Raw genomic sequence first — 26,291 nt, forward strand, 5'->3', positions numbered from 1 at the left:
TCCTGGCGAAGAATATATGAAAATGTACATAGCAAAAATAAAACAATTTTAGGCTTGCCTTAAAAACATGAAACAGTTTTAGGATGAATATGAACAACAATTTAATAAGGACGCAGATGTAGTCATGTGATATTGGGTTTTGTCAGCAATCTCAACCAGGGTCTCAGAGTGTTTTCATTATCTACACTGCATCACACTGAACATGACAGTGACATGCTGAAGTTTGAAAATGCTACACCCTGCTGGTCTAGCAGTACTCTTCTCCCTGTGGATCAGGAAGGTCATTGAGGTCCAGGAAGATGGAGGCATTGGATAATTTACGACCATTTGACGACAGGTCCAGCAGCTCCTCGGCGGTGCTTGGCACCGAGCTGATGTACATGTCCCAAACTTGCTCCGGAGAGTCCAGCTCCAACAGCTTTTGCTTGATCTTCAGATTCTTCTCAATGTTCCTGCGCTTGTGCTTGAATTCCAGGATGGTTTTGGTGTAGCGGTTGATGGTGGTGACCGAGGATGCCATGCAGGCTGTAAAGGAGCTCCACGCCAAACTAAAAAAAAAAGACAAATATCTAGTTGGCCTCTGAATTCAGCAAGATAATGTTAATTTGGATCTATGAACTTTTATCAGACTTGAATAAAAACATACAAGATATTTGTTACTGACAAAATTATTGAACAAGATTGAGTAAAATTCTAAAAAAGATTGAGTAAAATTCATGATGCCTTCCAGTTGTCCTTGAAATTTTTTCCAGAAATGATGACATGATCTTGTTTTACCACTTGTAGCCCATTGCTGTCTTTACTGGATGCATTATTTTGTAGTTTGACGAGTTTTACTACACTGTACTATCACTCTGTGATTGTCATCATCATAGCAACGCATTAATCAACTGGTTCAAATCAGCTGCTTTTGACAGGTGAATGAAAGAAACATATTGTAGCTTGACAACAGTTATTTTGTATTAAAAGTACATTAAGGCCAACATTAAATAATTCCAATAGTTTAGCATGTTTGTAAAAAGGAAATAAACATTTACAAAATGTTTACTGAGTGGGAACATGGTATAAGCAGATTAAACAACTCAGATCCGTGCATTACTTATACGTTTTATTGCACTTTGTGGACTTCGCTGCAGGCCGTGATGTTCTAGACTCTGCGTCGTACATTAAAACCTTGAAATGCACCGCTCCTTATTGTTTAATTCTTATTTATTCGCCATTAAAAGACAAACAAAGAATGAAGCTGAGTAGCAAATCTTCGTTGAATTTGACTTTCTCAAAACAGACATGAAAACACAACAACAAAAACAACTGAAGTAAAAAAGATATAATATAAAATAGCCATCAATAAATAAGTAAACCAAAGTTCCCTCCAGGTCTCACCTTAATTGCTCACGTGAGCATTGAAGTCCCCCAGCAGAACATGGGAGTCCCCAGAGGGAGCACCCTCTAACACACCTCAAAGGACTCCAGAAAGGGTGGGTACTCTGAACTGCTGTTCGGTTGCATTGGCACAGACCACAGTCAGGACCCGTCTCCCCCTATCCGAAGAGGGAGGGAGGCTACCCTTTCGTCCACCGGGGTAAACTCCAATGTACAGGCACCGAGCCAGGGGCTAATGAGAGTGCCCACACCTGCTTTAACCTCTCACCGTGAGCAACTCCAGAGTGGAAGAAGGTCCAGTCCCTCTTGAGGGAACTGGTTCCAGAGCCCAAGCCATTCATCGAGGTGAGTCCAACTATATCCAGCCGGAACTGCTCAACCTCGCGCACAAGCTCAGGCTCCTTCCCCACCAGAGAGGTGACATTCCACATCCCTAGAGCCAGCTTCTGCAGCCAAGGATCGGACCGCCAGGGCCCCTGCCTCTTGCCACCGCCCAGCTCCCATTGCACCTGACCTCCAAGGCTCACCCCACAGATGGTGAGCCACAGGAGGTGGGGCCCATGTAACCCTTTCGAGTTAAGCCTGACTGTGCCCCACTAGTGAAGGGCTGGCCACTAGATGCTTGCTCTCATGTCCCAACCCCCGGGCTTGACTCCAGAGGGGGGTCCCGGTGACCCGCGTCCAGGCAAGGGAATACTTCTTCCAATGGTTGTCATCATCATGGGGGTTGCTGAGCTGCACTTAGTCTGGTCCCTCCCCAAGACACCTGTTTGCCATGGAGAACCTAGCCGCTATGATCTTCAGGACACACAAACCACTCCACCGTGATAAGGTGGCAGCTCAGGGAGGGGCAACTGTGTTGTGGGGGTAAATCAATATATCTGTTTTATTACTCATAATCACACAAACTGGCTGTTGTCGCTTTTTTTTTTTTTTTTTTCCAATGTTTTTTATTTTCTTCTGTTATACAATATTTGTTGATGCTCATAAACTGGCTATTTTGGAGGGGTTAATTTTCATCATATTTGACCAGTCCACGTCGACTAAGAGAGCAGTGAGAGGATGACTTACATGTATGACCAGCTGTAGTCCCATGTTTGAGGTTTCCAGTCCTCTGGGCCAAGACTTACAGTCAGCTGGAAAGCTGTGGTAAACATCATGTGGGCCACCATACCCAACAGACCTGCAAAACAAACAGAAGTGATGATCAAGCAACACTGACCAAACAATTCAGTTCTACAACTCCACCACTTGGTGGCAGTGTAGTATGATATGTAGCTGAACAGCTAATGCAGCACAATAACCTATACTTCCTGTTAGATGCCATGAAACAGGGACAAAAAGTCAATTCCCCACTTACCTTATCAGCTATTTCAGCTATAATTTGGAATTAAGACAAAATAAAATAGAAACATATTTCTGAGTTCTTGACAAAAGGCAAAAAAGTTCATTTCTGGTTATTTTCTGCTTAATGAGTTTATGTCAAACTTTCTTAACCCCCCATTGATCCCCTGATAAAGGTGCACACAAAAAAATTGTTATAAAAATCATATAGTTTAATATTTGTTTTTTCACTTTTTAAGTGTAAATCTTCGACTATCCCATAGTCTTAATCAGAACGATGAGGTTTTTATTTGTTTTTAAAAATATTTTTTGCATTTTTGTTCCATTTCGGTTACAATAGCAGCACATCTTTTTTAATATTTTTTCCAATTTTGTAACTTTTAATAACAATTAATTAATAAATAAATAAATAAATAAAAAAACATAAATAAATAGATAAATGAATGAATAAACTGGCACCCATATTGTGCCAACAAATTGACAAAAAACATTTTACAGAGTGACATGTTTTAGGAGAAGTTAATAAAGCCTCTTATAATAAAGTTATTAATGCCATTAGATTCCTAAAAGCCAGACTTTTTTTTTTTTTTTTAAAGGAGTACAGGTTTATATGAACAACTCACACAGCTTCAGAATGATGACATATAAAATTAACTTTCTTATAAAAAGGTCTGATGAATTGATTGAAGCCCATGTGAAAGTACCGAAATTTGCAGTTCCCACTTCATTGACGAGGGGCTCCAAAAGGGAGTCAGTCCCCATTGAGTCCCATGTCAGAAAGGCAAACAGCCTGTTTCAAAAACCCTTTTAGGTTTAAGATGTCAACTTTATCTTTATGACACCTGTTGGGGGAGTGAATGGTGACTGTGGGAACTTCCCAGTGAGTTTTAATTCAACTCATCAGAACCTTACAGGTGATGTCACAGAGGCTCCACCCATCTTTTACCCAGTCTGAACCAGGCATGGGCAGCTCTGGTCCATGAGGGCTGCAGTCCTACCAGTGTTAGGAGTTTCCCTGCAGTAACACAACTGACTCACATTAAACTTATTTAACAGACTTGTGCAGAGTTTGACGTCAAGATCTGCACACGTCTGCTAATTACCCATTGATTAGAGTCAGCTGTGTTGCAGCAGGGAAACTCCTAAACCTTGCAGGACTGTGGCGCTCAAGGACTGGAGTTGCCCAACCTGGCTATAAACTGTAAAGAGCCAGGGAGAAGAGGCACAATCAATATCTGGCTTTCCAAATTCCAGAAAAGTGCACATTTAAAGCAACTTATAAATATCTGCTTGTGACTATTTTTTACACTGACATTCATTATGTCCATTTGTTGACACAGCAATCTGAGGCTGAGAAACTGCACCTCACATCTATTTTTTGTGACATTTAACAACGGTGTTTTGCTTTCCAGAACTACATTACACACTAGTAACTGGATATCAACGTACTGGCTGTTGTGAATGTGGAAAAAGTGCAAGACATAAAACAACTCTTGATTTTTCCAGCCCCTGTTTTTTCATTTCTGAAGTGGATTTAGTCGACTAAAGCTCTGGCTGAGGTTCTCAGACAAGACAACAGCCATAATATAGAGCAGGAATGACAACTGGCAATTGGAGTCATACAGTCAGATTACTACATAAGCTCTCCCTACAAATCCCTGGAGTGAACAGGGGTGCACCAGATTCAATGGCAAACACCTAAATTCCCATCTCATCCCTATCAGAGCTCATGTTTTTCCCTAAAGCTATCCCAGTTCAAAATTTTCATAATTCTATGCAGATCAGGGACGGCTTTGTGTCTGGATGAATGCAGCATTCTGGGTCTTGGCTTGTTTTTACATGATGTGTGTTGTATTCACTAAAAAATGTTAATCCAAGTGATCTATTTTTAGTCAAAAGCATACGGACATGCAGCACCAGAGCTGATCCTCCCGACACCCATCTATCTGCTTCGTTATTTCTGGGTATTGAGGAAAAAATATCTTCTTCATGAAGTGAGCTGTGGTGGGGAGATAAGGAGTTCAGCTGTGTTGTCCTGACTTATCTGGGAAGTGATTTCTGCAATGTAGCTGCGTGTCCATTGCTCTTAGATTTGCATAAAACCTAAATATTGCAATTAAAAAAGGTAATGACATCTAAATTAAAAAATCTCCTAAATGTTTCTAAAACGTTTTTACATTTTTATGACATGCTCATGGCTTGTAAATAGGACACAAAACACTCAAAAGTGTAATAAAAAACAAAGTTTTCCACCTTTACACTACTCAGATATGATATAGGGAGTCACATGACCAGTTCATTTCAAGTAAAGATGGTGCGAGACGTATGGATGGACGAGACAGAAATCTTTTTACAAACAATTATAGAGAAAAAAATAACCACTATCCTTTTTTGTTTGTTTGTTTTTTTAAATTTTTTTTTATTTGTCTTTGTCCAGCATTAAAGCAAACAGAATGATGGTCTGGCTACTTGACCCCTGGGTCACCTGATGGTTAACATCTACAGGACTAATTGTATGCAGGAGTCATACAATGATGTATTAGTTTTAACCAAGCAACAACCTCCAGTGGTTAAAGCAGCTCTACGATGCTATTTCTAGTCTTCTGAGCTTTCTACAGTGTTGTAGTATTGAATACTCATCAGACATATGACCGGCGCTGTTTTTATCACCTGAACGCATTTTTGAGTTTTCCAGCACTCTTGACATTCGGTTTCCATGGTGATGGAAACGATTGGTTTTAAAGAGTTTTTTTGTACTTCAAAATTTCAGTGACGTCCTGGGGGAGCGACTCAGTGATTGGTCATCTTCTCTAGGTTGTGCACGTTCAGAAGAAGAAAGCCACGCCCACCTTCACTGCTCAGTATGACTACTCCTAGCAGTTGACCAATCAGACGCTGCCCACACGCAGGACATAAAGCGGAGCTTTCTCTGTTTACTATTTGCTGGCAGAGGCTGATCTGAGGGTGCATTCACATCAGGATAGTCCACAAGACTCGGTCCGATTGGGGACTCGGCTCAGTTGTTTGGGGGGTGTATTCATTCAGACCGAGATTGCATTCACGTTGGAGTTTGGTCAAAAGCGCCAAACTTTAAAAATATTGTATTCCAATTCCCACCAAAGGTGGTGCTGTACTGGTATATAGCAAAAGAGACCAGCATGAAGAAAAAAATTCGGTTGTGAGTTAAACACATAGACCGTATATAAAAAGATGGACAGAGCCTCCGTGATGTCACCCATTGGTCTCTGAAGAGCTGAATTGAAGCTCGGTGGGCGGTTCCTACCATCGCCATCTTGGCAGAGGCATGCATGTCGTCTCACCCAGAAAATACAAATATGGGCAAAGAGGTGGAACTGAGAGGGGACTGTGAGTGGATGATTGACATTGAGCGAAATCCAAGCTGCCTGTAACTAAGAGCTAACCGAGCTAACCAGAAGATAAGAGGAGGAAACCAGCTAATGGAGGTAAGCGGGCTAAAGCTAAGTCACGTTGTTAACCAGCTAAAAACTGCGGCTGTTCTACGTTCTTTTTACTTGAAGCAGGAGATCAGGTACCTGTCATTTAAAAGGGCACACCCCTAAATATGCCGAATTTGGAGATTACACGAGATTTATTACTTTTAAACGGGCAAGTAAGAAAAAAAAATCACTTCCCCCACAGTTGTCATGAAGGTAAACCTGACCTATTAAAGCCTAAAATGGATGTTTATTTCTGCTTTTAAGGTGGCCTTTTTAACATGGGAGTCTATGGGGATTCGCTCTGTTTTGGAGCCCCTAGTGGATGAAGGGGGAACTGCAGTTTTATGCACTTCAGCATAGGCTTCACTTATAACCACTGCAGGTTGCCGCATGGTTCAACATAGAGCACAAAACTATCGCTGTTTTGGGTTTTTATTTTGTCTTATGCAAGTATACTGCAGAAATACACTGCAACAATGACCGCAGTATGAACAACAGATGAGGCAGAAGACTGTTAACGTGATCACTATGTATTTACCCACAATGCCATGCTACACCAAATGCAGGAAGTGACCTTTTTTGTTGTAGTGCACTTCCTGTATTTGGTCCACATGAAACAGGCCGAGACCTGCATTTGGAGGCGAAATGACTTCGCTTCTTTGGCCCAAATCATAATTCGCTTGGCGCATTTACAGCTCCCCAAACAAAGCTGACTTACTGAGCAAACAGACTCAGATTCAAATCAAAAAGACTGATGTGAATGTACCCTGAGAGGATGAATGAATGATACAAAATGAATGAAGGGGTTTGTGAAAAATGCTTGATTTATTTATTGCCCTTCTGGATTTGTATATTAAAATAAATTAGACTGAAATGTGCATAATAGAGCCACTTTAAAAAAGTGAAGCTTATGCGAAAGTGCCAAATATTGCAGTTCTCCCTTAATCCACTAGGGGTTGCAAAAGGGAGTCAGTCCCATGTTAAAAAGACCAACTTCAAAGTAGAAATAAAAATGTTTACAGCCTGGTACAAAACACATTTTAGGTTTAATTGGTCAGGTTTACCTTCATGAAAATTGTGGAAGGAGTACATTTTTTTCATAACTCCTCTGTTTAAAGTACTTTAATCTCAAAATTTATCATAATTAAGGCTGTGCCCTTTTGATTGACAGATACCAGATATTCCGCTGCAAGAAGGCAGCTGACTCAAACTAATCAGTCACTGTGCAGAACTTCATTGGCTGTTGGATTCACTTAATGGAAGTCAGGTGTGTTGGAGCAGGGATACATGGAAAACCTGCAGGACAGTGGCTTGAGGACTGACTTTGGACACCCCTGAGTTCAGCATATCGCAAACAACAAAAACAGGGTGGAACATCAAACTCCAGAACACAATATGGTGGCAGTCCCTCAAACTTATATAAAAATCAAGAGCAAACAACAAACACAGAGTAGAACATTAAATGTTTTTCTTAATTTTGTTTAACTTTCTTCTTTTTTTCTTTTCTTTAGAAACTCATTACCTGCTCTACTTTAATAGTCTCCTACTTTTCTGACCCAAAACTCTGCAGGTTTTCACACAGAGTGGACAGGTCAGTATCATTTGGACATTTCTTAAGCAACATCTGTTTTGCCATAAGAATTTCATTTTTCAGAGAGAATTGATGCAGATGCAAACATGAAGCTCTCTATGAGCTGCTGAAACGAGCAGGAGTTGGGGGGAAAAAGTAAAACTTTTTAACTGTCCTCAAACCAGCATGCAGAACTAGAGACTGCAGGAGATTTCTGACTGAGTCTGTCACATACGGGTCATTTTCCTTCAGTCTGATTGGCTCCGAGCGGGCACACACACATCCAGTGCTCATGTGTGATTGAGCAATGCTTCCACTGACAGTCTCACACACTTAAAAAAAAAGCAACAATTACCTGCTGACAGAACATATCAATGGCATATGCTACCTTATTTATTGGTAATTACTTATTAAGTAGCCTATCTCATGATATAAATCACTAAGACATATTTAACAGAGCTTCACTCCCTCACTTCCTTAAAGTTTTACCGCTGCAGCAGCTCAGCCAGCAACGGGGAGAAATCTGACACCCAACAATCAGGCTGCATGTCAACTCATTTGCATACTAAACGCTGATTGGTTATTCACTGGAAGGAGAAAGAGGGGGTCCCGCAATGCAATGCTGTACAAGGCGCAACTCTGTGCAGAGGGGAGAGCGAGTCTTGGTAGTTTCTGCGTTTTTGGCGGATTTGATTTGAGTGGGCAAAGTGTTTGTCCCTGCCTAAAAGCCCACTCAGCATGGACCCAAGCCCCCTCACTCCAAAGACAACCCCACATCTGCCCAGGAAGCCACATAAGGAGGCCCTCGCCAGTGCTGTCTGCAGCCACATGGCACATGGCTTCAGTGAGCCAAGACTAGAAGCTATTGACCCAACTGGCCACAGTCTGCCCAGGGCAGATAGAGTGCCGGCCCCAGGGCCTCTAGAGCCTAGAAGAGCCCCGCCTCCATAGGTATGTATAACCAAATTGTATGGAGCAAATTCATAACTTGGGCATAATTTTGCAACTGTGTAAGTCCTTCCAAATTCATACACGAGCATGTGAAGTATCCACATACTGTATTCCAAAAACACTATGCATCACGTGACATGTCTTTCCTCTGTACATCCATGTCACTTCAGAGCTGCGTGCCGTTCACACTTGTAAGGACTACTTTCTGATGGCAGCAGAGGGGAGCCGGAACCAGACCCCCCCCCCACGGCCATGAAGCACAAGCCCCCCAGGGTCGGGGCTGGGGACAGCAGCCACCGGCCCCGCCAGGTGCCAGTACCCCAGAGGCAGGCAGAACGCAGGGCTCTGTGGGGAACCCACCATAAAAGATCAACTTTTTAAAAAAAAAACAAAAAAAACAAACAACAACTTTATGTGCTGTTTCAATCATCTTTAATGCTTTTCATGTTTTTTTTTGTAGAGCTTTGAGTTGTACATGAAATGTCCACAACAAATACCCTGGCTTGTCTAATTAACTGGACGATTCGTCCTGCGTAGACCTGGTTTGCATCTTGATGAACTATTTTTCTTTGGTGATTGGACATTGAATCTCATGGGAACACCGTCAACCTGGAGTGGAAGAAGTTCAGACGCTTTGCTGTCCAGGACAACATGGTTGCTTTTTCTCTGTGGGAACCTTGACGAGCTCTCAGTCCCACTCGGATCCTCTGACTTGGGTGCTTGGTCAGAAGTAGCATGTTTGGAAATGAATGGAGGATATTTTGGCTTTGATTTCAGTTGTAGTCTGAGCTGTCTCACCTCACGCTCCAGCTGAGCTTTCTCTTCTTGCGTTTTCATGTTCTGATTCCTGAATGCGTTGAGCGCGATTGCTTTCTGCTTCAAACCCACCATACATCTTCTGTATTCCGCCTCGAGGTCCTTGAGTTTCAGCACCGCGTTGTCAGGCCGTCTGGCCAGTTTGTTTCGCAGTTCCATATTGTCCATTTTCAGCTTGTCAATTTCATCACTTTGCTTGTCCAGCTGATTCACATGATCCTCAAGCAGTTTAGTCAACTTGGGAAAACGGTGCAACTTATGTGCTTGTTTTTGGATAAAGGCGTCTTTTTGATAACATTCGGCACATTGTTCCGTAACCACCTCTTTTGTTTCCCATGGCTTCTGCTCCATTTCTTTCCAAGGTTTCAGTTCTGTTTGTATCCATGGTTTGTCCTCCATTTCATCCCACAGTTTCGCCTCCATGGTGTCTTTTTTTTTCGTTGTTTGCGGTGACTGCTTCCCAATCTTCCCCTTAAGAATACGCATGGTATCATATTGTTTGTTTAACTTTCTTTCGTGGCTTCTGATCACCTCTGTGCATTGTTTCAGCTCTTTGGTAAGATGTTGAACCTCAGATTCAGCCCTTTTCAAGAGATCCTTTGTGTAGGCAACTTCCTTCAGTTGAGATGATGCTTTTGCTTTCTGTATTTTCCTTTGTTTCTCTGCCCACTCAATCTGTTCCTTAAGTTCCTCATTTTGAAACTGCAGCGATTGCAGTTTTAAATCTTTCCAATGTATTTCACTTTTCAGTTTCTGTACACACTCATTCAGATTTCTGTTCTTGCTTTCAGACTCATTAAGACTTTTGTCAACCGATAACAATTTGTCTCTCAACGCACTGTAGCTAAACTTCTGTATTCTCGGTTGAACAACCTCTTCTATTGTGATGATTTCTTCAGTTTCATCTTTCGACTCTGGCTTAGAGTCGTTTCTATTGTCAAGATCCAGCCTCTCATTTGGGAAACAATTATCCATAATGAGCTTATCTAATTTAGCGAGCATTTGTTCATCCATCTTTCTGTGCTGTTAAATGTTGTCCTTTAAAACTTCTTCCAGGCTTGTCTGTGTTTGAAACGGTCAGTCTTGGGTATATTATATAATTCGTTGGGTAAAACGAATTTATTCTCTGGTGATGTGATATAAAAGCTGAATCTAAATGTCTATAGCTGCTAAATGAAATCTGGTGGAAATTTCAAAGCAGAATGTTCAGTGTGATTCTAAAATTTGGGTAATTAAAGGCATTCTTCATCTGACCTCACGCCACGCATGTTACGTCATCGATGTGCGTAACAGTTCACGTGACTATCTGACGCGATGCGCTTTCAGGCAGCGCAAAAGCCCTGACAGTTACGTCTAATTTATGGACACCAGTGCCATTTAGCAGGATCATTGGAGCACTCTGGCGGACACAAGCCTCGAGTTGCGTCGCGTGCAGCTTGAGTTGCGTCGCGTGCAGCGCGAGCTGGAGGACTAGAATCAGACCCAAACCTGAGTCTTGAATACGATTCTCATCGAGACTCCCACAGCTGATTGAGATGGGGGGGAAAAAAAATCAGCATTTGGATTTAAAACTTATGCAGGTAAGTTTTTTTTTGTTTTTTTTCTCCTGACGTGATAATCTAACATTTTTGTTAAAGACTGGTGCTTATTTATTTATTTTTAAAGCTTGCCTTAAATATTTCCTTATTTTAAAAACATTACATGCCACTTTCTCAGTAAGCTTGAAAGTTTGATGTTAGACTTACTGTCGACCTTGTAATGAAGGGACGTTTTCCAGACGTTCCGTGTGGAGGAATTTAATTATAATTCATTTTAGATTTACATTAGATTATCAGGTATGATTCTAAAGGTGTATGAGATGTTTTGTAAATTATAAATAATTTCCTTCTTGGTAGTGAGATTGAGCGCTTTTTCTCCTCCTGTTTCTACCCGGAAGATAACAGGTGTGGGAAGTAAACACAATGCTAACATGCTAACAGCTAGCAGTGGCTCTCCAAGACAAAGCAGTTTAATGTGAAACGGAGTACTTTTATATTTGGAGTGTCTGCATGACAAGTTGTTTTAAAAAGTATACATTTTCTTTTTAATTTTTGCTGACATGACAAATTTTAAAAGACAATAAAATGTAAAACTTTACAATTAATGTCTGAGGTATTAAAATTAGATTATTACACAGCTATTCAAAAAGCCCCCTTTATCCCAATAATATTTATGGATTTAAAATGCTTAAAGTTTCTTCATAATTAAAAAAAGAAAACAAACACACAAACAAAAAAACGTTTTTATTAAATGAACAGCACTCAAGCAGGACAACTTGTTATCATTAAATATGCTTCCTCCTGAAACCAGATGAGAACTAATAAAGAGGAATGAAGTGGCCTCATTTAAAAATGAAATACAAAAATAGCTAAAAAAAAAAAAAAAAAAAAAAAAGTAAGTAAGCAATATGCCAAGAAATATTTTTTTCCACTGACTAATTAAAATATGACTAAATATTTTATTTAGGCCTATTAATATTAACCTTATCTATTTACTTTGCTTCATAATTTAATTTTTAACTTCTGCTATTTAATTTATATATTTAGTTGATTAATGCTGTTTCTCCTCTATTTTTCCCTTTTAAATTTACCCCAATTTTTTTTTCTTATTTAGATCTTCTTTCTCTCTGTGTGGTCCCAAAATGATTAATTTTAGCATTTTAAATTTATCTGATATTTTAAGTTTACTTATCTATTGATTTATTGAAACTTTTTTTGAATTTGTCATATTTACGTCCTCATTTTTTACAATCTTGCATTTTCTTCTTCTGTTATTTTTTTTTAATATTTCATTTTACTTTTCTTTTAACATGTCTCCTATTGACATTTGTATATCATGATCTAAATTATTGTTGGCTTTCGGGGTGTGTCATGGGGTTGACTGGACACGCCTGGCTTTGATGCTCCTCTCTGCAGGGAGATGGAGGTGTTTTGCGTTAAAGGACAGAGGGAGAACTGCAGCAGAAATGGCTGACTTTCGACAGGAGATTGTGTAGCTACGTCGCCCTCTCAGCTGAATATCACAGTCACGAACGATCGCGTTTTGTTTTGCGTGGATTTAACAACTGAGGACGTGTTGCACCTGACTGCACACACATCTGGATAATAAAACTATCCAGGGCAGGTTCCCTGGATGTTGGCTAAATGTTCAGGCAGCACTGTGGTTCTCAGGATTCGTTGTCTGGATGTAGAAGACGGAAAGTTGTCCTTCACCTGAAGGCAGTGAGGTCAGTTTACAAGTTTAAATACAGACAGCATCATGGAAGTTTCTGACCTTAACTTAGTGCGACTGGTTGGAAATTCCTCTTTGTGGAGTTTACATGTTCTTCCTCGTGCATGTGCGGCTTTTTCCAGGTGTTCTCGCCACCTCCCACCATCCAAAGACACGCATCAGGTTACCTGGTGTCTCTAAATTCTCCCTGAGAGGAGTGTAACTGGACGTTTGGCTCTGTGCTGGACTGGTGGGGGTGGACGCTGCCTCCTGCCTGCTAATTGGTGGGTTGGGCTCCAATTTCCCTGCAACCCTGAGATGGACGAAGCTGAATAGGAAATAAAAAGATGAAATAATGTTTTATATTCACAGCCTGTTTTTCTTACTGGTGTTGCTGGTTTGTGTCGTGACTGTGTTACTTACACTTCTAACAGACTTTTATGGGACTTTGTCTGCTATGGTCTGTTTTGTTTTCTTTTTAATTCTATAAATACTTTGACTTGACTTGAACCAGTTCTAGGCTGGATCTGAGCCAGACTGGGACATAAATGCCACATCTTGTCTAGTTCCAGGCCAGATTTGTAACATAGATCTACACCGGTGTTGGCTTGTTGTGCCAGAAGTCAGCAGTCTGGAGCGTTTATGTGGTTCTGGACCAGAACTTGTGTGAGCTCCAGGTCAGATCTGGGTCAACCTGTGTTTTGCTCTCTGTAAGCGCTCCTCTTTAAGTGAACTAATGTCCACTAGAGGGCATCAGACACAACTGAAATGACTAAAGGAAATTGTCACAGTATTACACACAACTTCCAATGAAACCTTTATTTCTTCTTCTTGTCGTTTTGACACACACTGGAAATAAAAGCCTGAATGAAAGTTTGACCATAAATTCAATCAGACTAATTTTCTGATAGATGATCAACTGATTGCTTATTTTTATCCAATATATGTTCTTTAATAAATCTTTTGTCATTCACTTATGACGTCAGTTATTCATTTAATGGATATGTAGCGCTAATCTGAGTCTGGGCTTGTTGTAAATACTGTTGTAGGTTAATCACTAGTATCTACAGATTAGTCACGCTTTGCAGTCTGAGCTCTGAATGGCTGGCCTGCCTCCTGTAGTGGTGAGGAGGAGATCTGTCTCAACAGTAATGGTGCAGTGCAATATTCTGCTGGAAATAGTCTTGTTAAGGAAAACCAACAGATTAAAAAAAAAAAAAAATTGATTCAATCCTCCGTCTTGAGCCTGCACCACTATTTTAAGTGGAAATCCATCCAGCTAAATATCCCTGCAGACCTGTTGCCATGCAGCCCCAGCAGTAAAACACATCCTTCCACTCTGCCAGAACTTCTCAGGAAAAACTTCAGGAAGACAAAGCGCCAAAAGTGACGGTCTGACCTCCAAACTCCCTAGATCCCAGCATGATGGAGAGGCACTGGAATGACCCAGTCCTCACTGTGACTCATAGGACCCAAAGGATGAGCTGCCAGCGTCCCAGTCAGGTACCTTTTTAAAAGAAAACCCCCCAAAACACACCAGAGATCAAGTGTCCATGCCCTGGTGGGTCAAAGCTGTTTCAGAAACAAGACAAAGTTAGCCCAGAGGTTCTTTCATGTGCTTCTGTAAAGCAAGTGGTTGTCATGGAAACAACTAAATGACAAGAGCATCATCAGTTAACCAGATCTAACTATCCACTTCATTTGGTGCACAAACAAAGGGTTAATAAGCCGCTCACACGGCACTGGGATTTCCACACACAACCATCTCCAGGGTTTCCAGAGAAGGTCTGAAGAAGAGAAAATATCCAACAAGCAGCAGATTGTCTGGACCAGAATGTCTGGTTGATGTCAGAGGAGAATGGACAGACTGGTTGGAGATGATAGAAAGACAACAGGAAGTCCAGTAAGAACTGGTTCCAATGAGGACATGCAGAACATCATCTCTGAACACACAACACGTCCAGCCTGGAAGCAGATGGTCTCCAGCAGCAGAAGACCACAGCGGGTTCCCTCCTGTCAGTAAGAACAGGAAACTGAGGCTACAATTCACACAGACTCACCAGAACTGGACAATAGAAGATGGAGAACCGTTGCTGGTCTGATGAGTCTCCAGTTCAGCTCCACATTCACATGGTAGGATCAGAATCTGCTGGAAACATCATGACAACATGGATCCATCCTGCCGTCAGGATCAAGGCTTCAGGCTGCTGCTGGTGTGATGGTGGGGGGAGGTTTTCTGGTCCCACTTTGGTCCCCTTAGTACCAGCATGACATGGTTTAACCAGCACAGCCTACCTGAGTCCTGCTGCTGACCATGTCCATCCCTTTCTGAGCACAGTGGAGCATCTTCTGATGGAAACTTCCAGCAGGATGATGCACCATGTCCCAAAGCTCACATCATCTCCAGCTGCTTTCTTCATCATGATGATGAGTTCACTGTCCTCCAACGGCCTCCACAGTCACCAGATCTCAGTCCAACAGAGCAGCTTTGGGATGTGGTGGAACGGGAGATTCTCATCATGATGTGCAGCAACTGTGTGATGCTTCATGTCAACATGGAGGAAATCTCTGAGGAATGTTGACAATGTCGATGACACCGGGAATGAAGGTGGTTTTGAGGAAAAAAAACAGTTCAAAAATGGTTTTGAGGAAAAGCAGCTGATACCAGCAAAGGTGAAAGACGTTGGGCCTTGAAACTACAGCTGCATGGATCCACTTTGCTTCTGCATCTTCAACAATGTTCTTTATTTTAGCTTTAATGTCCTTTGCTGCTGATTAGATCTTGTTTCTTTTCAACGTGCTGCTTTCAGAAGCAGCTTTGAATTAAATTAGCCAAACAGCAACCAGTTAAATGAAACACAACCCCCAGCCCACACTGGGTCTGACTGAACTGTAGCTAAAAGCCCTCAGACCTTCGGTAAGTGCAGAACGATCATATCTGCTGCAGGAAGGAGCCTGAATGGACTCATGAGGAATAAAGCTGTGAAGAGTGGAGTGTGTATAAAGAGAACGATAAGGTGTGACACGACATACACTGTACTTCTGTTGTCTGTTTATTACCAAACAAACAGCAACGTGATGATGAAATAATACAGTCATGTGAAATGATGAAGAGCTGAAATACAAAATATGTGAGGATGGCAAAATGGAGCAACATCTCTAAGGGAACTTTTCCAACACTGTTGAGTCTCTCACACCAAATATTTAAGCAGTTCTGAAGGGAAAAGGGGTCCAACCTGGTTCTCGAAACTGGACCTGATAAAGTGGACGGTGAATGTTCATGTATACATGACTCTCTTAGAAAAACGTCATGTACATAATGCTACTTTTGCTTATACCAGTGCTTCTCAATCCTGGTCCTCAGAGACCGCTTCCCTGCATGTTTTGGAGGTGTTTGTACGTTTCACACACCTGACACATAAATGGCTCATTTGCAGGCTTGTGAAGATCAAGACGGGCAGTTCAGTCGATCTGCGTCAGGTGTGCTGGAGTTGGAAATGTTGAAAACATGCAGGACAGTGGTCCCGAAGACCAGGATTAAGAAACAAATGGTCTAGGCAAAAGAACACCAGCTGAAACACTCTCATACTTCCATTTCCAGACATTTAGCTGTCAGGCAGGCAAATGAATCAGTCCAATAAAAAGCAAACACAGTCTCCCCATATATCCGCATTATATTCCACACAATAGACAGCTGTAATAAATTTCAATCATTTTCCCTTCTTCCACCATGTCTCATTAGCATAGTGACTCTCATGCTACTCATCCCGTTAAAAGCAGAAGCGGTGTGTGTCCCCGTTCGTATATTTCACCACTGCACCAAAGCCTCTGCAATCCTGCAGGCTTTGGAGGCTGTTTGCAAGGCAACGCGCCGTGACGGAGAACGCAACATAAAATGTCAAAATGATTTCTCTTTTTCTCAGGCTGAACTTTTAAAGGTTTCACCTCTCCTGTTTACGCAGACGGCTCGCTTCTCCTGACGGTGTGCTTCGTATAAATAAAACATAACACATGCAGACAAGGTTGAGAGAATTGGTTACGATTCAACTGAAAGTCAGGAAAAAAAGAGCAAAGAGATGAAAACAAAACTCAAAGAAGCTTGAATGAAAGGGTGCTTCAGCCACAGAGGAGCATGGCGAGTTCAACTCCTGCCAGCGGAAAGCGCAGAGATGAAAACGCAGCAACAGGATGACTGATGGACGGTCAGCACTTCTGTAGCGATGATGCTACACCTGAGATGGGAGCAGCTCGGCGAGCATATCGCTCCCGTCTGGGAAAATTCAGCCGTTTTTCATGTCCAATGATGCCGGGATGATCATTACTAGTAGATTCTTTATATTATTAATGCTGATATTAGTTTTACCTTTTAAAAAACAAAACACTTGAAAGGTGGAAGAGGGATCTAAAGCCTGTTGCTATAGTGGTTCCTCTTACTGAATTATCTCTCAGCCAAGTGGCCCACAAACCAGGGTCAATTTGCATTGTAGTTCAGGGGCACATGCAGAACAATCTGGTCCCCAAGTGGGTCAGAGCAGTTAAATAACTGCATAATAACCTATAAATAATGAAACCATACATTTTGTCTTTGTTTTAGTACATACAAGTCAAATATAAATATGTTTACATTTACTGACCTTTACTTTTAGAAAATATTTTTGTTAAATAATATGTATCTCTGGGTCTTTTTAACGAGCAAGGGAAGGATGCAGCGCGAGATAAACAGGTGGATCTGTGTAATCCTGCAGTCTGCACTAACCTGCATCAGACCCTGAGAAAAAAATTACCTAATTTTGTTCTCCGGTACTTGAGTGAAGACATTTCTCGACCATAGACTGTATACAAAAAGATGGACGGAGCCTCCGTGACGTCACCCATAGGTTTCTGAAGAGCTGAATTGAAGCTTGGTGGGCGGTTATGGGCAAAGAGGTGGAGCTGAGAGGGGGGCTGTGAGCGTCATGGTGGATGATTAACATCTAGCAAACTCCGAACTGCCTGTAGCTAAGAGCTAACCCGGAGCTAGCCAGCTAACGGAGGTAAGCGGGCTTCTTCATACTTGAATCGGGAAATTGGTACCTGTCAATCAAAAGGGCACGCCCCTAAATATGCTGAATTTCAAGATGAATTTACTTTTTAAACAGAGTGAGAAAAAAATCACTCCCCCCACAGTTGTCATGAAGATAAACCTGACCTATTAAACCGAAAATGGATTTTTGAACCAGGCTGTAAACTTGTTTATTTCTTCCATGAAGTTGGTCTTTTTAACATGGGAGTCTATGGAGATTTGCTCTGTTTTGCAGCCCCTAGTGGATGAAGGAGGAACTGCAATTTTATGCACTTCCGCATTGGCTTCACTTTTAACCCCCAGAGGTTGCCACTTGTTATCGACACTTCAGGCTAGCAGAAGTTTTTTCCTTTGGGGCACCAAGAAGTATCGTGTGATTGGTTGGAAATTTTTGGTGGGTGTGGTTAAAATGGAACCACACCCAGCATGAAGTGGACAGTTACCGCTTCCATGTTTTTGCTGTTGCAGGTGAAAAGGATTGTTTTGATAAAACAGCTGATTGAGGTGGTAAAAAAAAGAAAAAAGTACGAACATTTTTACATGTGGCATTTAAATACACGGAAGCAGCCACGTATACAACCCACCCTGCTGCGAACGAAGCTTCTCGTGGAGACAAGAGTTTATTTTTCTTGTTCTTGGAACCTCCTTGTGGAGGATGTAACAAGCTTGAACCAAAAGGCGAAACTCTTGATTTAGCGGCTGATCTATGTTCCCACCCTCACCCACGGTTCCCAGCTGTGGGGAGTAACTAAAAGAACAGTACCACAGTGGTGTTATTCTGGACCCGGATCTTCCCCTTTGGCCGTGTATGTAATGTGTTTCTAGCACCACCTTTGCTGTCCTACATGATGTAACAAGGAACATCCCGTCTCAGAGTGATGCAGAAAAACTAGTCCATGCTTCTGTTGCTGTTTGACTATTGCAAGTCTCTATGGCTGTTCTGATTCCTGAAAAGCCTCCTGATCCTAAAATGCCGCTGTGGAGATCACACCTCTCCAGATTTATCTTCCCTTTATCCAGGGCCGGATAAAAAGTGTACAGGCTTCTGGGCCCAGAGTGTTGCAGTTGCCCTATTCGCCACCCCAACATTGTGAAAACTGTGAATGATACACTGTGAAACGACATTTCTATCATCTCTCAGCCAGTGGTACTAATAGCAATACACTAGACACTGGGGTGTAACTATCTGGCTTTTATGTACATTTTGTTTCATGTCCAAACTGCTGATGTTTGCCCTATGCTGGAACCACATGGGCCCCAATTGGGCGTGGGCCCCTGGGTTTATGCCAATAATGCCCATTGGATAATCCGGCCTTGGTCTTATTAACATGAGAGTCTATGGGGATTCGCTCTGATTTGCAGCCAGCCCCTAGCAGGTGAAGGGGGAACTGCAGTTTTATGCACTTCAGCATAGGCTTCACTTTTGACCGCTGAAGGCTCCGTCCATCTTTCATATACGATCTATGTACTGATTCCATGTGAACGTATTTCGTAACATATTACTCATACAAACTTCACAAAGTACTTAACCTTTTGACTAATAAATATGGTGGCTATTTAAAAGAACGATGTGTAACATTTTTTTTATTTTTACTGGCCAATATCGATGTCTAAATTCATATATTTCTTAGGACTGGTGTTGAGATGGTTTGGACATGTACTGAGAAGGAACAGTGACTATAACTGTAGAAGGAAGCTGAGGTTGGAACAGCCAGACAGGCGGACTATAACAAGACCGAAGAGGAGATATATGGATGTTGTGAGGGAAGACATGAAGGTAGTTGGAGTGAGAGAAGAAGATGCAGGGTTGCTGTGGCGAACCCTAAAGAGAAAAGCCGAAAGAAGAAGTTATGACTGGTGTATTATGACCTCCGCAAATAATCTGACACATTTGGTAAGTGAAGAATTTTTTTTTTATTTGTATATAAATACGATGAGTGAGCTGGAAGGGAAGCGACATGACAGTCTGCAATCTTGAAACTACAGTCGCCGTTAAGGGACAAAAAGCACCAGTGCGGAACAAGGTGTTTTCCCTGCGACACCGGAGGAGAAACTTGGCGGGATAGGCCTACTAACCCGGCAAGTTGGAAAATATGTTCAGTTGTCTTACAGAAAAAATGCAGGAACCGTTTTCACAATTGCAAAGAAAGAGATAAAGGAGAACAATTTTAAAAGGGATGCTGAAGTTGCAGCTTTCTCCTCCGCTAGCAGGTGAACTGTGCTTCCTAAATTAGCCTAAAGCTAACGTTTCTATTGGCTTTTGTTAGACAGTTTTGCTCATTAGCATGGGATGCTAAAACACACCAGCTTCCCTGCTACAGAAGTGCATGTTTATGTGGTTTCAGTGGCTAATAAAGTCGTGGAAAACACTGCCTTTTATCACAGTAAGTGCAGCTCATAAAGCCTTCCCACTGGCCTTTACTGTGACTGAAAGCTGCCGTTCACTGCAACTAAAACTATTGAAAACACGTAAACACCCAGTTCCACCAGAAGATAGGAACCGGATGTAACCAGATTATTGATTCAATCCAATTTGTTTATGAAATCACAAACCTGAGTGATGATGTGGTTTCATCAGTGTTGTTGAGGCTTATTGATACACAGCGGCTAACGTTCCTGGACTGCAATATTTGTTTGAATGTGATACATAATTTCATTGTTAGATGGGAGTAATTCTAACAAAATGCCTCTTTAATGATATATATAAGTTTGATAAATATGAAACATAAATAAATCCATAGATAATAAAGTCATGAAATGAAACAAGCAAACTATGAGCTGGGCCAAAGCTGATATTCAACTCAGGGTTTGTTTGTGTTTAATGGTAAACACTAGATTACTGCCTGATTAGTCTGCAGAAACAACTCATATACATGTTAAATGACATTAATAAGGCACCATGCACTGTAATGAAATAACTGAGGGATATTTATTCAGAAAGATCGCAGCTTGTAGTTTTATTCCACCAGAAAACCTGATCAAACGGAGTTCTGACTCTACGGTGAGATGAATCAAAAATCAAAGCATTAGTCAGACCAGGAGAATCCAGCTCGTACTCCAAACTGATCAATACACAGCCTTTACTGTAGCAAGGCTTAAATATCCACATATCTGTGAGGCATTGTTGAAAAATGGTACTCATCCTCATCAAGGCTTTTCTAATTCAGAAAACGTTATTAATCCCCAGTTAGGAAATTCAATTGTAGCATCAACAACAGAACAAGAGTTGGAAATAAGCAATAATTAAAAAGAATAATTACTGATAGTTTAATGAGAAATTGAGGGCATAAACAAATGTTATCTATATGTTATTATATTTTGGTATATACATATATTTTTAGCTGTATTTAATCACACACATACACGCCTACTTTTACGTACCAGCAGTCTTTATTTTCCGTCTATCAAAGCAGATAATGGAACTGTAACCTTCATGATCAATGAGCTGTACAGATGTTAACAGATGAACTGAACGGTGGTCCGTTCAGACATTTAGAACCTGGTCATCGATTTTATAATCACTTTGTTAAACAGGCTTGTGCAGAACTCTGCTACAAGCTGTTGGATAATCAGTTGATTAAAACAGATGTGCTGCAGGGAAAAACATCTAAAATCTGCCGGACAAGGACCAAGATGGTCCGAGTTGGGGACCCCGGGTCTATTTTATGGATCGCAGGATCCTCAATAAAGTCAAATGGCAACCATGTTGTGGCAAATTTGTGATATCACCGGACGGTTGTGGCGTCTGCGTTCCTTCGCCTAGAGTCACCAGCTGAGGGAAGTGACTGAAAGAACAAAATCATGGATACAATGAGTTTTTTTGCCGCGTAGTCGGACTCTCCTATAGATATGGGTTAAGGAGCTCCTTCATCTGAGAGGGATCAGAGTAGAACCGCTGTATCTGGAGGAGCCAGTTGAGGTGGGTCAGCCATCTGGTTAGGAAGCCTCCATGGGAGGTGTTCTGGACACATCCACTCTGATGACCCAGGACACGATCTAGAGACTATGGTTGGCCTGAGATTACTTTGGGAGCTGGAAGAAATGGTCGGGTGAGAGTCTGGTCTAGTCTGCTGCTCCACGACCCAACCTCAATTCTGCAGCAGAAGATGAACGAATCAACATGATACTGTATTGTAATCAAGCTTGCAATTTACACCCAGAGTTCCTACATTTATCTGTGTTCTTAAACATTGATCTATGGGACATAAAACAAGAACATGCCTACTTCCATGGTTTCCCTGCTCCAACACACCTGACTCAAACTAATGGATCCAGTAGGCGCTGTTCTGTTCTGCACAATGGCCCAAACGTGATGCAAGACAACGATAAGCAAGTTTTTTTTATGTAATAGTAGACATTTTAATATGCAGACATGGTTTATATTATGTGAAGTAATTTGTTTGCATGAAAATGGCTTTATAATAAAGTTTGATTTGATTTCATATCGTCATGTGACGTCTTCAGTAACAGACTAATTGTAGAGTTCTTCCCTAGGCATGTTGACTCATCTATGTACTGCTTTCCACCTATCACACACATTCACACACCACATGTGATAAACATCACTAGCTGAAAAACGAGGACAAGTTGCTCAGAATACCTCTACACGGGATCAAACCATCAGTCTTGAGACTACCCGCTCTGCCTCCTGAGCTACAGCTGCTCCACTATACGGGATCATTAGACAGGGCAAACGTCTGCAACTCGTTTTATGGCTGTTTCTGACTGCGACCCTGAAGGTGAATGTACATAATGAGCTCGGAGGAAAAGCTGCCATAGCAGCTAAAAGCAGAAACACAACTTACTGAACTGAAGTTCAGTGACATCTAGCAATCTCAAAGTATTATCTTCCCTTTGCATTGGTACTATACCAATAAACCTAATATTTTCATGTTATCGACCCTACTACCCTGATTTATTTATTTTCAGTTGTTTTCCCTGCTACAATAAACCTGCTTCAGTGTGTCATTAATGCCCGTAGAAGTCTGTTATTGACCCAACGGTCTGAGTCAGGTGTGGAGACCAGGCGGCTTCCCAGAAGCAGCGCTAGGAAACGATCACAAGCTGCGTTTCCTTTAGTTTTCCTCAACTTATATTTGCAATTTGCAGATGTTTTCATTCTACAAAATTCGGCGATTAGTCGTAATTTTCATAAAACCTTGTTCTGCGAGTCTCCACGTTGAGGAGGATAGTGATGTAAAGCATTTTGTGTTTTTGGGGCGTTTGGGCCATCTCCTGAGAACTGTAGCGGGTGATATTTGCATTTTTTATTTTAAATTCAGGTATTTCCATCCCCAGTTTTTATTGCGATTTTTACATTTTGCACGACTCTTGGGGGAAACAGAAACACAGCTATAGACGAGAGGCTTAGACATCCTGATACTCCAGCATGAGACAAACATGGAGCCACTGTCCTTACTACAGCATTCTTATTGATACATTTTTAACTCTATAATACTGTGGGTATAATGTTTTGCATCACCTTAAGGTAAAAACTTTACTCAAAAACTCCGCTTTTTACAGTGTGATGCGAGTCCTACGCCCCCTGGTGGAAGTACTCAGAATTGAAGTACTTTACACTACAACAATTATGACACACAAAGACAATGCAAATGTATGTAAATTGTTTTTTATTAACATTTAGTTAAAGGGCCGTTATTTTCACAGTGAGTCTTATTGTCTCTGGAATTGTCAGCTTTGTCCTTTTTGATGTGCAGTTATGCAAATGACTAGTGTCCTGCTCATTGAATCTGACTTCATACCCACTCCTTCATTATCCTGCCAAAATGTTCCCACCACTTTTTATGACAAAGTAACACCCTTGAGAAGTTGTAAAGTGTATGAGTTGGCTGACAGACTGGAGGCAGAGCTGTGTGATAAATGGAGGACTCGTCCTACAGTCACTCGCATGGCCTCACAGAGGAAACATAAAACCACATTAACTTAAATAATACTTATTCATTTCATTATCCTGTTTAAAAAGTATAATAATTTTACAGTCAAGACTTAAGTTCTACCAAGTAAAAGCAAAGCAGTGGATAACTTTAAACATGAAAATGGATTAATAATGTTGGTCCAAGTCAAACACAGAGAAAGGAAATGCCTCTTTTAGACACTTACTGAATTTAACCTGTCTGTAAAACTGTGCAAGTATCTTCCACTGCTGATTCACTGCTTAGGGTGGTGGTCGGCATCATTTTCACTGAGTGGATTAGAGAGAAGGTCATCGTTAATTCCCCCACAGAGGGTTGAAGGCAAACTGGCTGGAAATCCTCTCTGGGGGTTTTTGGAGCGGCGACTTGCCTGAATGTGTGACTGGACGGATGCCAGCATTGAAACGGGGTTAAAGACTCTGTTGAACTAAAATGGAACTGAAACCAGTTTTTTGATTTCCCAATGTTTGTGTCTGAATTTAATATCAACACTAATGTAACAGAGACTTTCTGTGATCTTACCAGTTCTCATACCTTAGCAGCAATCATTGTTTTGATGTTAACTAAATATCTGTCAAGTTATACTAAAAAGGGAAAATTAAGTTGGTCCTATTTGACAGGTTAATGGTCCTTGTTTTGCTACTTTCTGCCCATCTTTAGTCATCGTAACTTCACACAAAAATTTAAGTCGGACTGGTACTGATACTAGCATCGGAAATACCTATTTTTTTTTTTTCAGTCTAAACATCCTCCGACACTATGGAAACAGAAACATAATTATTTTTTTCCTCTCCGACCCCGCTGACGTAGAAACAAGAAGTTACACAATGTTGATTGTTTTGAGTTCGTTGGCTGCATGTGACTGACTGTCGTGCTAACGTTTTGTGCTAATGTTATGCTAGCAGTTATACTTGTCACTTGTAAAAAATCCCTCTAACAACATACCTAATATGCAGATCTGAAGTTACCAGAGGCGTCATGAATACTGTTACTGCCATTACGTTATGAAGCATGAGGAGTTTGTTGCCTGAAAAAGCAAAGAACCACAGCAACAAGTACCTGAAATAGCGAAAAGGATATTAACCAGCCTAGAGATGGTTTAGAGATACAGAGCAGATGTATGGAGAAAGAGACCAAACGGATCCAACTCCTTCCACTAGTGGGTCTCATTTCTGTAACAAAGCCACAGGACCAGAGGTCTGAACACTCACAAGACGGTTTCGGGTCATAGATCTGATCATTTCATCCCTTCTCATGGTAATAATGGAGGTGAAAACAGGCCGAATAAGTTTGGAGTTTCATCCTTTTTTGCTCTACTTTTCCTTCTGCTCAATTCAGCATGAAAGTAAAAGTGAAATCATATCCCATTTGAATCGATCTGCAGAACTTTGGTGTAATTAAGAAATGCTTTTTACCCTTTAATGTATGTATCATGTTTATTACACAGTTTCTGAGTCCTTTTGCTCCATTTTATAGTATATATATATATATATATATATATATATATATATATATATATATATATATATATATATATATATATATATATATGAATTTTAAATATAAAATATTTATCTAAAATTTCAATTTTAGATAAATATTTTATTAATATTTTTAATAACAATATGAATTTATGTAAAAAACACATATACACTTAAAATATATAATAAAAACACTTAATAAAATAAAATATCAATAAATGCATAAAATAACAAAATATGTAAATTAGATAGTTGAAACTGGTTTATTTTTCTCCAGGAATTTCAGTTTTCTTTTTTATGATGTCTTATATAAAGGACAATTCATGAAATGTTAACACCTTGATCATCTATTTTTTTTTCCATTAAAACAGAGATTTAAATGAACAGGTTCCAGTATTTCCAGGTCAGTATGCTTCCACCCCATCAGAGATCAAATCGTGCTGAATATGGCCTCTGAACTGAAAGACCCCTGCATGGTTTACGGGACCGCTTGGTGAGAAATAGTTGGAATAGTGGAAAACAATGTTGTCAAAAGTTCGATCATTCAAACAAAAAATAAAAACTGGAAAACATAGCGAGTATGTTTGTGTTCTCACCTGAGAGCACAGTGAAAATGGCAGCGAAGGCGTTGAGCTTGAGGCCATCGATGACGTTGCCAAAGTGGCACACTTCCAGAGACATGAGGATGCCCCCGGTGGCCAGCAGGAGGATGTACAGGCACTCCGCCACGATGCACAGCCACAGCACTCCTGTTGAGACAAGCTGCTTTAAACAGAGTAAACACACACGTCTGTGTTGCGGGGGTGGGGAGGATATGGTTGGGGACAGCTGATGAAGAGGAATGCAGGGCTGAGAGGAGAAAAAAGGGTAAAGGAAGAAAGCAGGGACGGAGGAAGATGGACCAGTGACCCCCATCATCCATATCGTTAACCTTCACAGTCACAGAGAGGATATGTGGTGCGATATCCACAGAGATGCATCCTAAGCTCAGTGTGTGTGTGCCGTAGGAGTAAATGTCAGTGGATTTAAATAAGCTTTAACTAT

At 41.0% G+C, this 26,291-nt stretch overlaps 1 protein-coding gene across 1 annotated transcript in view; it reads right to left on the bottom strand.

Annotated features, from left to right (window-relative positions):
- Positions 1-247: 247 nt before the first annotated feature.
- The window catches only part of gsg1l2b (gsg1-like 2b), a gene marked incomplete at both ends in the record, with an annotated part of 31,201 nt that continues 5,157 nt past the window's right edge, over positions 248-26,291 (bottom strand). The window contains 3 exons of the mRNA XM_079261117.1: positions 248-548; positions 2,455-2,566; positions 25,844-25,996. Coding sequence (XP_079117243.1) covers positions 248-548; positions 2,455-2,566; positions 25,844-25,996 — 566 coding nt within the window. The remainder of the gene's footprint in view (positions 549-2,454; positions 2,567-25,843; positions 25,997-26,291) is intronic.

This window comes from Telmatherina bonti (genome assembly GCF_933228915.1).
Source record: "Telmatherina bonti genome assembly, chromosome: 21".
Lineage (NCBI taxonomy): Eukaryota > Metazoa > Chordata > Actinopteri > Atheriniformes > Telmatherinidae > Telmatherina > Telmatherina bonti.